Source organism: Girardinichthys multiradiatus, chromosome 1 (genome assembly GCF_021462225.1).
Source record: "Girardinichthys multiradiatus isolate DD_20200921_A chromosome 1, DD_fGirMul_XY1, whole genome shotgun sequence".
NCBI lineage: Eukaryota > Metazoa > Chordata > Actinopteri > Cyprinodontiformes > Goodeidae > Girardinichthys > Girardinichthys multiradiatus.
Window position 1 is genome coordinate 1,469,407 of NC_061794.1, and position 12,846 is coordinate 1,482,252.

At 41.9% G+C, this 12,846-nt stretch overlaps 1 protein-coding gene across 2 annotated transcripts in view; it reads right to left on the reverse strand.

The window, feature by feature from the left end:
- Positions 1–12,846, reverse strand: part of LOC124865992 (sodium-coupled neutral amino acid transporter 3-like) — a 95,827-nt gene that overhangs the window by 47,825 nt on the left and 35,156 nt on the right. For both annotated transcript variants that reach the window (XR_007037701.1, XM_047361549.1), the window contains exons 4-7: positions 4,810–4,925; positions 3,708–3,781; positions 3,521–3,613; positions 3,353–3,434 (exon numbers count right to left, since the gene is read on the reverse strand). Coding sequence is in view for 1 of the 2 variants with exons in the window: in XM_047361549.1 (XP_047217505.1) it covers positions 3,353–3,434; positions 3,521–3,613; positions 3,708–3,781; positions 4,810–4,925 (365 nt within the window). In the remaining variant the exon portion in view is untranslated. The remainder of the gene's footprint in view (positions 1–3,352; positions 3,435–3,520; positions 3,614–3,707; positions 3,782–4,809; positions 4,926–12,846) is intronic.

Below are 12,846 nucleotides of genomic sequence, written 5' to 3' on the forward strand. Positions count from 1 at the left end.
TTGTGCTTTCTTTTCCCACAGTCTAACACAGACAGAACGCAACTATGATGTTGGGGACCATGACTTACTGGCCATCAAGTTGGCCCTGGTGGAATGGAGACACTGGCTTGAAGGCACTGGTCACCCCATTCTGGTATGGACCGATCATAAAAATCTAGCTTATTTACAGACAGCCTAACGCCTTAATTCCCGCCAGTCCCGCTGGTCTCTGTTCTTTTCCCGTTTCCGCCTAAATATCTCTTACAGACCCGGATCTAAGAACATTAAGCCAGATGCCCATTCCAGACAGTTTGCCTCGGACGATCTGGACCGTCCTCCCAGTTGCATTGTGGGAGCTCTAACCTGGGGAATTGAGGAACAAATTAAACAAGCCCAGACAGACGAACCAGACCCCGGAACCGATCTTATTGACATGACCTTCATTCCCTCAAGGTTACGTTCACAAGTTATTCAATGGTAAGTTTTCCATTCACCCAGGCATCACCAGCACTGTGGCCCTCATCTCCAGAAGGTTCTGGTGTGTGGTCTGCCCCCGAAACAAGTCCTCCAATCAACCTCCTATGGGTTTGCTTCAACCCCTTAAGATTCCTCATCGCCCATGGTCCCAGGTCTCCCTTGACTTTGTCACCGGCCTTCCCAGATCTGCAGGTATGACCACCATTCTCACGATCATTGACCATTTCTCTAAAGCATGCCACCATATTCCACTCAGAAAACTGCCATCAGCATTTCAAACGGCCCAGCTGCTCGTGAAACATGTGTTTCGACTTCATGGCATTCCTCAGGACATCCTTTCGGACCGGGGTCCACAGTTCACATCACAAGTATGGAAACAGTTTTGTTTAGCACTGGATGCCAAGGTCTCACTAACTTCTGGTTTTCATCTTCAGTCTAATGGCCAGTCCGAAAGGATGAACCAAAAACTTGAGATGGCCTTTCGTTGCCTCACTTCCACTAACCCCGCCGACTGGAGTAAGTTTCTGCCTCGGGTGGAATATTCCGACAATACTCACATCTCTGTGGCCACTGTGTGTCTCCCTTCGAAGCATCCCTGGGTTACCAACCTCCGCTGTTCCCTTGTGACGAGAAACAAATTGCTGTCCCCACAGCGCAACATCACATTCGCCGATGTAAGCGCATCGGGACGCCACTGCCCAGGCTCTCTGCAGGACAGCGGGTTCTGGCAATGGATGCTGGTTTGGAAATTGAACTGTAAAATCAAAAACTCAGAATTTAACTTTGATTAAGAAAGCAGGAAAGATTATGGGTACGACAGGTCCTCCAGCTCCTCAAGAATCATTTGTAAAGATCATCCTCAGGCAGACAGGCAGACTGTTTTTTTTAACAAATCCCTCTCATATCCCGCACCTTGAGTATGTTTTACTAAACTCAGGAAGAAGGTACAGAGTCCTGCTCTGAAAGCCTAACAGGTCATTCCTTCCTTTATCTTGAAAGGCATTAATGAAAACAGAGCGCAAGATGAATTGGCAAAGTTACCTATATAACTAATTCATCATCAACCAGTTTAGGTGTCTAAATGCATTTAGAGGCTGGAGGAGCATGTGTTCTTTTTTTATGGTTACATGGGTTCTCTCAGTTGTGCTCTAATCATGAGAAGATGGCAGTGTTTTAAGTAACTTCATTTTATAGTGTTTTTTAACTTCTTGTAACCCAAGGCGTTTTTGTGAATTTTGTGCTCAAAATTACATGGCCAAATGTAATTGAGTTTTTCTCAGCAATTACAAACTATTTAAATAAGGTACTAAACCTTAATTAAGGTAATAAACAAAGGTTTTAAAAGACATTCGTAGGGGTTTTTCCTTCTGGCACCATATGGCGCATTTCGGCACCATCTGCAAAAGAGGAGATTTCTTGTGTTTTTACTTGAAAATATAATATAATCTACTTTTTACATGTCTAAAACAGCCAGTTTTTTATTTTATTTTTTTTTTTTTGTATTGCTCACATTTAAAACATTTTTTCAATAGAACAAGAAAATTCCATGTTGAATCATATTGGAGCACTTTTATTGAACAGACGGCACCAGTGTAAAAAAAAAAATCTTTTTTTGCAATAAAATACGTAACAGCATGGCTAAAAATAAAATATCAATTTATTGACAACTAGGAATTAATGTATGTGTTCACAACACCTTTGTTTACCGGGCAGGTGGGGGTGGGTGTGTCGGGGCTAATTACAGATGCAAACATTTCAGTGCTATCTTCCACTGTGTGGCTTACAAATCCATTTATTACGGGACATCACGAAGCACTAGTGTAAAAAGAAAATCAATCTTTAAAAGTATTTCGCGATAAAATTAAAATGACATACCTTTCAAGCGGTGGAACTGCATAATCCAGCTCCTCATTGACCAAGTTGGGATAAATAAGGTCTTCGTCTCAGATGAGAAATCCTCTGCACTGACTTCAGTACCGCAGTCCATTGTAATTAGGTCCAAAGCCATTGTGTTTCAAAAAAAAAAAAAAAAAACGCTCGAACACGCGAAATGATAACCACGACACATAAACAGCCAGAGGTAGGAAAGTCCGGCGCGTAACAGCTGTAATGACTTCACCATGCGGTACAGCATGCTCAGTGTTTATACTAACAACCGGCATTACGCACGCCAATAACTTGAGTTTGGATTGGCCGAATTGCACAAATGACCCCTCCTTTTTATCCTTAGAGCCAATAAAATAAAGTTATTTCCACGTATTTCACGTAAATCCCACCAATCAGGAAGCAGAGACCAAGACTTCCGGTGAATCCATTTTGTGGAGTGCGTTTACTTCCAGCATTTTTCTGATTTAACTGCTTCTAGTTTTAACTGTGTTTGATGTTCGTAGAAATGCTTTATCTCAGCTTTTAGCCAACAGTCTGATGTTTCAGAGGATACCACACATGTTTATGTTTAAGTAAGGGAAGTTGGAGCAATAAACATAGAAAAAAAAAGAATCTGGAGCTTCCCTCGTTTCCGGGGGGGGGGGGGTGCTTAAGTTAACCTACAAACCTTCTTAGTGATGTGCTTGAATTGGTGTTTTTTTATATAGTGATTTTACTCATTTATTAATGTATTTATTATCTGTGTGATGTTATAGAAGAATGCAATGTGTCTGTGCAGTGTAACCCCTCTGTCTGAGGCAGATCCCAAGGGAAATAAATGAAGAGACTTTGGTTAATAAACACATAGGGGCTAAGGTTATAATAAGCTTTCCTTCATAAAATCTGTAAGCTTACATTAAAACAGTCCTAGAAAGAGATGTGAAATTTTTATTTGTATATTGTATTTGTACTATCCTATTTAGATGGATTGTACACAGTTAAACACATTTAATTTTTAATCGGTACTCACTCAGTGATGGATGTCTGTCCTAGAAATGCTTGGATAACCAATGGTAACTCATATTTTACAATGAACAGGTAGCTGGACATGGCTGCAGGTAAAGACAAATATACATAATCACATTCTTATATGACTTAATGTAGCACCACACCTGCCATTCATTCACCATGGTCTTACCTCCAATATTGTGGAGTGTTATGATGACAGCAGCTAAGATCTTTCCTGGATGACCAAAAGCTCTTTGACCTAGTTGCTCATAAGCACGGATCCCTAAAGAAATAAGTAATGAACAGTCAGATTTTTAGAGCAACTTTGTAAGATTTAACTACTGAGATAATGAATTGACAAGAGAAAGAGCCCTTACCGACCACCCCAGCACTGCAAAGCAGCAGGTGGATTGAATAACAAGACAAACAGGCAATACATGTAAGCAGGATCCTGCAGGTGACAAAGAGTCAAGAGTTTGTTCTCAGAACTTTTTTTGCCTTAATTTTGTAACAGTGCTTTATATTGTCAAGTGTAATATTTAGCATTGTTTCTGAAAATATAAGAGAAACATGTTTAAATTCCCCATAGGAAACATGATGTTTAGGAGTCCACCCGGTCTGAATGAAAACATTAATCTCTTCCCAATCTTTTTTTCTGTTTTTTAAGGCTTAAATCTTGCATTTGTTCTACAAAGCTAAGCGATAATCAGAGAGGCTTAAGTTATTCTGAGCTATTTCTGTATTTGTACCTTTATAGGCTTAGACTGCTAGACTATATACTGTCCCCTTTTTTTCAAACAATTTTCCCCTACTGCTCTCCATTGATGCAGTTATTGCCAGTATTAACTCTGCTTTTTTTTTTTTTTCTTTGCCTTGCAGGGTACTCCTGGACCAGTGCTTTCAGTGTGCACCTTCTTTTTTCTGCAAACCCTTAGTTGGTCACAACAAATGGCTTCTTGTACTGCATTTGCTCAGGTTAAGTAATTGTTGCAAAATCACTTTTCATAATTACTGAATGACTTGCCTTCTTTTGATACATAATTTCTTACCAATTCATATTACATGATCAACTGAATTTAATTGTACTCTATTATAATTAGGGCAGGGATGGACTCTGTGATTATACTGGATGAGTTTGAATAGAATTTTGACCAATTTAGAATATATATGAATGGACATGAATTTGATTTATTTGTCATGTAAAGTTGCTTTAGATGAATTTTGTTGTGAATTGCCATTATTTACATAAACCAAGCTGAAATGATTTGTAAATTCAGTCAAAAGAACTAGCTTGGCATCCATTGTTTCACGTCAAACAGACTTTCCCCTGTTATGTTTTTACGTTTAAATTGTCACCTTTAACAAAAATGGTAGAATCAAAGCTTGTGCATGTAAGGGAAATATTGAGGTATATAAAGCATATATATAAAAGTAGGACATCAGGTATATAAAGTAGAGGATATATTGTGAGTGACTCACAGGAAAAGGACCATGCCAGTATTTGACATAGCATATGCCAGACCAAGGATGCCACTGCCCATGATGGCATTGCTCAGGTTGAAAACAGACATCCCAAAGGAGGTTTTCCCTTCAAACTGGAAAATATATGATATCAGAATGTAGTCAATAAATCCAAAATACTGTATATCAATAGTTCTGTGCATCATACAAATGTTACTCAGAAATCCTCCAATTTCAAATATTGTGAATAATTTGTAGATGATGACCGATCTATCCATCCATTGTCTGTATCCACTAGTCCTTGCAGAGTCATTGGGGGGGTCATTGGGTGAGAGGCGGGGTACACCCCGGACAGGTCGCCAGTCCATCACATGGCAACACAGAGGCACAGGACAGGCAACCATGCACACACACCTCATAACCCAAGGGTGATTTAGAATGACCAATTTACCTAACAGTCTTGTTTTTGGACTTGGAAGGTGATATAATGGGAAAAGAAAATCTTTTAGAAGATGACTACTTAAAGGATAATGAATTTCACAGGCCATGTGCCTGGTTCTATGTGGAATACATTTCAGTTTTTTTTTCAAAAACAACATTAATAATCAGCTGAGGAGGGTTAATTTTTAGGGCGGACACTTCTTTGTATTTTATATTCAACAAAAATTCAGTTCACAAATACGTATATATATATATACGGAAAATTATATATATATAGGGAAATTAGATGTTTTAATAACTAGAAATTCACAAATAAGCTTTACTATTGCAAAACAGACTAATAGCAATGGTTACAGCTGCGTTTCTAAACGTCCGTATGATTTAGTGAGCACTGTTTGGAGTCATAATCCTGAATTGGAAAAACACAATTTCATCATAAACCAGCCATAGCCATGTGCCCCTTATATGCTTTCTTGCGGAAAAATCAGAAGAATAATCAAAAGAGTTAGGTACAGTTTTTCCCACATCAAAACAATACTTAATGCAATCAATGGCTTGCACAAGCCAGTGAAATACTGGGAAAATATAGTCTGGTCAGATGGTCCTAAAGATTAACTCTTTGATTTCATTGCACACACCATGTCTGAAAGAAGAATGGTCCTGCACATCACCCCCGAAACACCTTGCCAGTGCTCACCATGCCAAAACGGAAGTTTGCAGATGGGAGCATTATTTTATAGGGTGTCTGGTTCAACACCTAGGTTGTTGCCAATATCTGGTGTGAATTTCAATGTAAAATATATAAAATAAAAATGCATTTACTGCAAAACATTTTGACATATTCAACACTTTTTGAGACTTTATTGAGACTAAATTCCTTCTGTGGTGCTCCTAAGCTGGTGGCTACGTGATCAGACTCAACCCTTTGGTCTCACAAACTGTGGTCTGTTTATCACATAGTCAGTGATCCATGTGATAAAGGGAGAATCCACTTTCTTGCATAGAAAGTTAGGATGAACTGAGTTGTAGGATAGATGGACACAAGCATCTTCTGATGCAAATTAAGACAACGATAGAGCGTTAACAAAATCCATGACTGAGGTTGAAAATTTGACAAGTTTTGGTAAGATAAGGAAGCTGTGAGTCTAGGGCTTTTACATGAACACCTGCTTGTTTTTTTTATCTTGACTTTGAGCTGTATTGTATACTCCTCAGTAATTCCCTGCCTCATTTCTTGAAGGCAACCTTTTCTTGTTCAGCAGCTCTTTCAGGTAAAAGGAGTAAGGTTGTAAGTCTACAGTCAGATATAGTGATGGTACATATGTCATGTTCACAGCGTGTAACCCTATTGTTAGCCTTAAAACATCCCCTCAACTTCATGTAATCAACTCCTAACAATTTTTGTTCAGTTTTTTTCTGAAAAAGGGGTTTAAATGCAGAGCAGAAAAATACTAGATTATGATCTTGCCTTCCAAGAGCAGGTCTTCCAGATGAGCTTTTTGCATCTCTCATGTTTCCCATTAAGGAATAGACATCATTGTAATGTTGAAGCTATTTGTAGATTTCATTTAGACATGAGCCATGATCCATATCACATCTATGATCTCAACCTAAAAAGTTTGTCTGTGCTAATACTGGCTCTAAGCAATACTGCCTGATCCAAAAGTGGTCTATGCTTAGACTTCTAAACTTAAAAACACTGATACTGAAAGAAAGCATTAAGTGAAACCTAACGACCGCCCGGGATTTGTTTTAACTGGGTAATAGGAATCCCTGAGAATCTCCTACTTTCTTTTTCCATTGCCATGGGCATTTACTTAAATCAGCCTAATGACATATGGTGAAGTTGTGAAAAAAGACTGCAATACACCTACATTCCAGGAGCTGGCATTACTCTCACTCTTTTTAATAAATACATTTAATAATAAATTTAATAAAGTTTTGTGCTGCTAAATAAAGTTAATAAATCACTTTTTTGTGTCAACAGATAAATAATACATGATGGACTGAGGTACAGAACCAAAGAAACAGAACGGTGTGCATCATGACTGAGGGTAGAAGGTTAAGATGTCTATCTAGACCTGTTCTTGTTTCACCACTAATCATCCGTCCTTGCATTGCTTTGGCAGTCAGCAATAAAGACTCCAGTTTAGAGATGTGTAGTAATAGGTGCCACAAGGCAATGGCATGGGAGTCAGGTCACTTACTGTTCTCCCTTCATTGATATGGCAGGCCCCAACTAAGGAATGTTGAGACTTTTATTTTGTAAATATCATTGAGTTTATTTGGAAAGGATAAAATAGATCTATTTCCATCAGAGTCCCAGAAATAGTGTTTAGACTAATGCTGGAATTATCGCTGTGTGAAATATGAAGACGTTTATTTTGTAGGGTATGTCTAGGTGTTGTTTTGAAAGTCCAGTATAGTTGTCCTTTCAGGTCTGGCATACGTCCACTAGATATAAAGAACCTGGTTGCTATTCTAAAATCATTATGTATGCTATTATCAGCTTAAAAAATTACTACTACCTCTGGAAGACTGAGGCTTTAATTTTGAATGTTTCAGTAAGCTTTATTTCAAAAGGCCAACACGGTCCTATTTCCAACACTGGGAAAGCTCCAACAGTAGTGTGAAGCTCAGTCCTGCAATTATTTATAATTTAAAATGTAAAGGCTTTTATTTTGTAGAACATGTTTTGTCTTATTTTGAAAATCCAGCAGGGTTGTCCTTTCAGGTCTGGGTTACTTTCATTAGTTACATAGAACCTGTTCGCTATTCTAAAATCATTATGTATGCTATTATCAGCTTAAATAATCACTAGTAACTATTAAAGATTGAGGCTTTTATTTTGAAAATGTCAGTAATCCTTATTTTAAAGGGCTGACCTGGTCCTATTTCCTACACTGAATGAGCTCCAACATTAGTGTGAATCAGCCCAGTGCTGCAATGTTCTATATTTTAAAATGTAAAGGCTTTTATTTTGTAGAGCATTTTTTGTCCTATTTTGAAAATCTAGCAGAGTTGTCCTTTCAAGTCTGGGTTATTTCCATTAGTCATATACAACCTTCTTGCTTGGCTGAAATCATTGTGTATACTATTATCAGCTTTAAAAAATCATTTGTAAATATGGAAGGTTGATGTTCAGTGTGAAAAAAGGCTTTTATTTTGTAGATTACGTGTAGGTCTTATTTTGAAAATCTAGTGTGGTTATCAGCTATGACTGACTTATTGTGATCACTCATGGAAGCTTCTGGCCTGAGCTCAGCCTCAGAGCCACTCTCTGTCAGAGGTTACTTAAGTTCACTGGCAGCTGTGTTCTGTTGCTATGGTAAATAATGAGCGCCCAACAGCTGCTGTTTCTCACTCAGGCAGCACCACACATTGTGTCTCATCATGGCCTGGCTTTATAACATGGTGGCACATGCTCCCGAAAAACTGCCCATAACTCGGAAACCGTAGGGGCTATTGACATCATTCTTGGACCGTTTTTCTCAGAACGGACAGGGGAACGAGAATATCAACACATTTTCTGTTGAGTTAACTCTAAACACCTGCAAAAGATTCCTGAGGCCTTTAAAACTCCCAGCCTGGTTCATCACTCAAAACCCCAATCATGGGTAAGACTGCCGACCTGACTGCTGTCCAGAAGGCCACTATTGACACCCTCAAGCAAGAGGGTAAGACACACAAAGAAATTTCTGAACGAATAGGCTGTTTCCAGAGTGCTGTATCAAGGCACCTCAGTGGGAAGTCTGTGGGAAGGAAAAAGTGTGGCAGAAAACGCTGCACAACGAGAAGAGGTGACCGGACCCTGAGGAAGATTGTGGAGAAGGGCCGATTCCAGACCTTGGGGGACCTGCGGAAGAAGTGGACTGAGTCTGGAGTAGAAACATCCAGAGCCACCGTGCACAGGCGTGTGCAGGAAATGGCCTACAGGTGCCGCATTCCCCAGGTCAAGCCACTTTTGAACCAGAAACAGCGGCAGAAGCGCCTGACCTGGGCTACAGAGAAGCAGCACTGGACTGTTGCTCAGTGGTCCAAAGTACTTTTTTTGGATGAAAGCAAATTCTGCATGTCATTCGGAAATCAAGGTGCCAGAGTCTGGAGGAAGACTGGGGAGAAGGAAATGCCAGAAGTCCAGTGTCAAGTACCCACAGTCAGTGATGGTCTGGGGTGCCGTGTCAGCTGCTGGTGTTGATCCACTGTGTTTTATTTCAAGGGCAGGGTCAATGCAGCTAGCTATCAGGAGATTTTGGAGCACTTCATGCTTCCATCTGCTGAAAAGCTTTATGGAGATGAAGATTTCATTTTTCAGCACGACCTGGCACCTGCTCACAGTGCCAAAACCACTGGTAAATGGTTTACTGACCATGGTATCACTGTGCTCAATTGGCCTGCCAACTCTCCTGACCTGTACCCCATAGAGAATCTGTGGGATATTGTGAAGAGAACGTTGAGAGACTCAAGATCCAACACTCTGGATGAGCTAAAGGCCGCTATCGAAGCATCCTGGGCCTCCATAAGACCTCAGCAGTGCCACAGGCTGATTGCCTCCATGCCACGCCGCATTGAAGCAGTCATTTCTGGCAAAGGATTTCCGACCAAGTATTGAGTGTATAACTGTACATGATTATTTGAAGGTTGACGTTTTTTGTATTAAAAACACTTTTCTTTTATTGGTCGGATGAAATATGCTAATTTTGTGAGATAGAAATTTTGGGTTTTCATGAGCTGTATGCCACAATCATCCGTATTAAGACAATAAAAGATCTGAAATATTTCAGTTAGTGTGCAATGAATCTAAAATATATGAATGTTAAATTTTCATCATTACATTATGGAAAATAATGAACTTTATCACAATATGCTAATATTTTGAGAAGGAACAGTACAGGGGTTGGACAATGAAACTGAAACATCTGTCATTTTAGTGTGGGAGGTTTCATGGCTAAATTGGACACGCCTGGTAGCCAGTCTTCATTGATTGCACATTGCACCAGTAAGAGCAGAGTGTGAAGGTTCAATCAGCAGGGTAAGAGCACAGTTTTGCTAAAAATATTGAAATGCACACAACATTATGGGTGACATACCAGAGTTCAAAAGAGGACAAATTGTTGGTGCACGTCTTGCTGGCGCATCTGTGACCAAGACAGCAAGTCTTTGTGATGTATCAAGAGCCACGGTATCCAGGGTAATGTCAGCATAAAATCAAGAAGGATGAACCACATCCAACAGGATTAACTGTGGACGCAAGAGGAAGCTGTCTGAAAGGGATGTTCAGGTGCTAACCCGGATTGTATTCAAAAAACATAAAACCACGGCTGCTCAAATCACGGCAGAATTAAATGTGCACCTCAACTCTCCTGTTTCCACCACAACTGTCCGTCGGGAGCTCCACAGGGTCAATATACACGGCCGGGCTGCTATAGCCAAACCTTTGGTCACTCATGCCAATGCCAAACGTCGGTTTCAATGGTGCAAGGAGTGCACATCTTTGGCGGTGGACAATGTGAAACATGTATTGTTCTCTGATGAGTCCATCTTTACTGTTTTCCCCACATCCGGGAGAGTTACAGTGTGGAGAAGCCCCAAAGAAGCGTACCACCCAGACTGTTGCATGCCCAGAGTGAAGCATGGGGGTGGATCAGTGATGGTTTGGGCTGCCATATCATGGCATTCCCTTGGCCCAATACTTGTGTTAGATGGGCGCGTCACTGCCAAGGACTACCAAACCATTCTTGAGGACCATGTGCATCCAATGGTTCAAACATTGTATCCTGAAGGCGGTGCCGTGTATCAGGATGACAACGCACCAATACACAAAGCAAGACTGGTGAAAGATTAGTTTGATGAACATGAAAGAGAAGTTGAACATCTCCCATGGCCTGCACAGTCACTAGATCTAAATATTATTGAGCCACTTTGGGGTGTTTTGGAGGAGCGAGTCAGGAATCGTTTTCCTCCACCAGTATCACGTAGTGACCTGGCCACTATCCTGCAGGACAAATGGCTTAAAATCTCTCTGACCACTGTGCAGGACTTGTATATGTCATTCCCAAGACGAACTGACGCTGTATTGCCCGCAAAAGGAGGTCCTACACCATACTAATAAATTACTGTGTTCTAAAACCAGGTGTTTCAGTTTCATTGTCCCTGTACATAATAATAATAAAGAGAAACAGGATCTCAATTGTGTGAATGCCTTCAGCATTCACACAATTAATGCCAGCAATTAATACCGACAAAATGTCACAAGGTTTTGTCAAAAAATATTCCGTTTAACTTTCTGGTACTTGCGTTTATTCACATACCTACTAAACGCTATATATTCATTCTGAGCTGCCACACATAAAAGGTAGCAGGAAATCCCAGAGTGCCTGGCCGAGATCAGGCAGTGGTTATTGGGGAAGTCCCAGTCCACTCGTACTCGTACTCGTCGTCTTCCGCTTATCCGGGACTTGGTCGCGGGGGCAGCAGACTCAGCAGAGACGCCCAGACGTTCCTCTCCCGAGACAACTCCTCCAGCTCCTCCGGGGGGAGCCCACGGCGTTACAGGCCAGCCGAGAGACATAGTCCCTCCAGCGTGTCCTGGGCCATCCCCTGGGCCTCCTCCCGGTGGGACATGCCTGGAACACCCCCGAGGAAGGCGTCCAGGAGGCATCCAGTATCGATGCCTGAGCCACCTCAACTGGCCCCTCTCGATGTGGAGGAGCAGCGGCTCTACTCCGAGCCCCTCCCGAATGGCCGAGCTCCTCACCCTATCTCTAAGGGAGTGCCCGGCCACCCTACGGTGAAGCTCATTTCAGCCGCTTGTATCCGGGATCTCGTTCTTTCGGTCATGACCCAAAGTTCATGGCCATAGGTGAGGGTAGGAACGTAGACCGACCGGTAAATTGAGAGCTTTGCTTTTCGGCTCAGCTCTCTCTTCAACACAACGGACCGGCACAGTGCCCCCATTACTGCAGCAGCCGCACCGATCCGTCTGTCGATCTCCCGCTCCATTTTTCCCCCACTCGTGAACAAGACCCCGAGATACTTAAACTCCTCCACTTGAGGCAGGAACTCCCCTCCAACCTGAAGAGGACAAGCCACCCTTTTCCGGTCGAGTACCATGGCCTCGGATTTGGAGGAGCTGATCTTCATCCCGGCCGCTTCACACTCGGCTGCGAACCGCTACAGCGCATGCTGTAGGTCTTGGCTAGAGAGGGCCAGCAAAACCACGTCATCTGCAAAAACAAGAGACGAAATCCACTGGTCCCCAAACCAGACCCCCTCCAGCCCTTGGCTACGTCTAGAAATCTTGTCCATAAAAGTTATGAACAGGACCGGCGACAAAGGGCAGCCCCGCCGGAGTCCAACATGCACCGGGAACAGGTCCGACTTAGTGCCGGCAATGCGGACCAAACTCCTGCTCCGCTCGTACAGGGACCGGATGGCCCCTAATAAAGGGCCCCCGATTCGATACTCCTGGAGCACCCTCCACAGGGCATCATGAGGGAAACAGTCGAATGCCTTCTCCAGGTCCACAAAACAAATGTGAACCGGTTGGGCAAACTCCCATGAACCCTCGAGCACCCTGTAGAGGGTATAGAGCTGGTCCAGTGTTCCACTGCC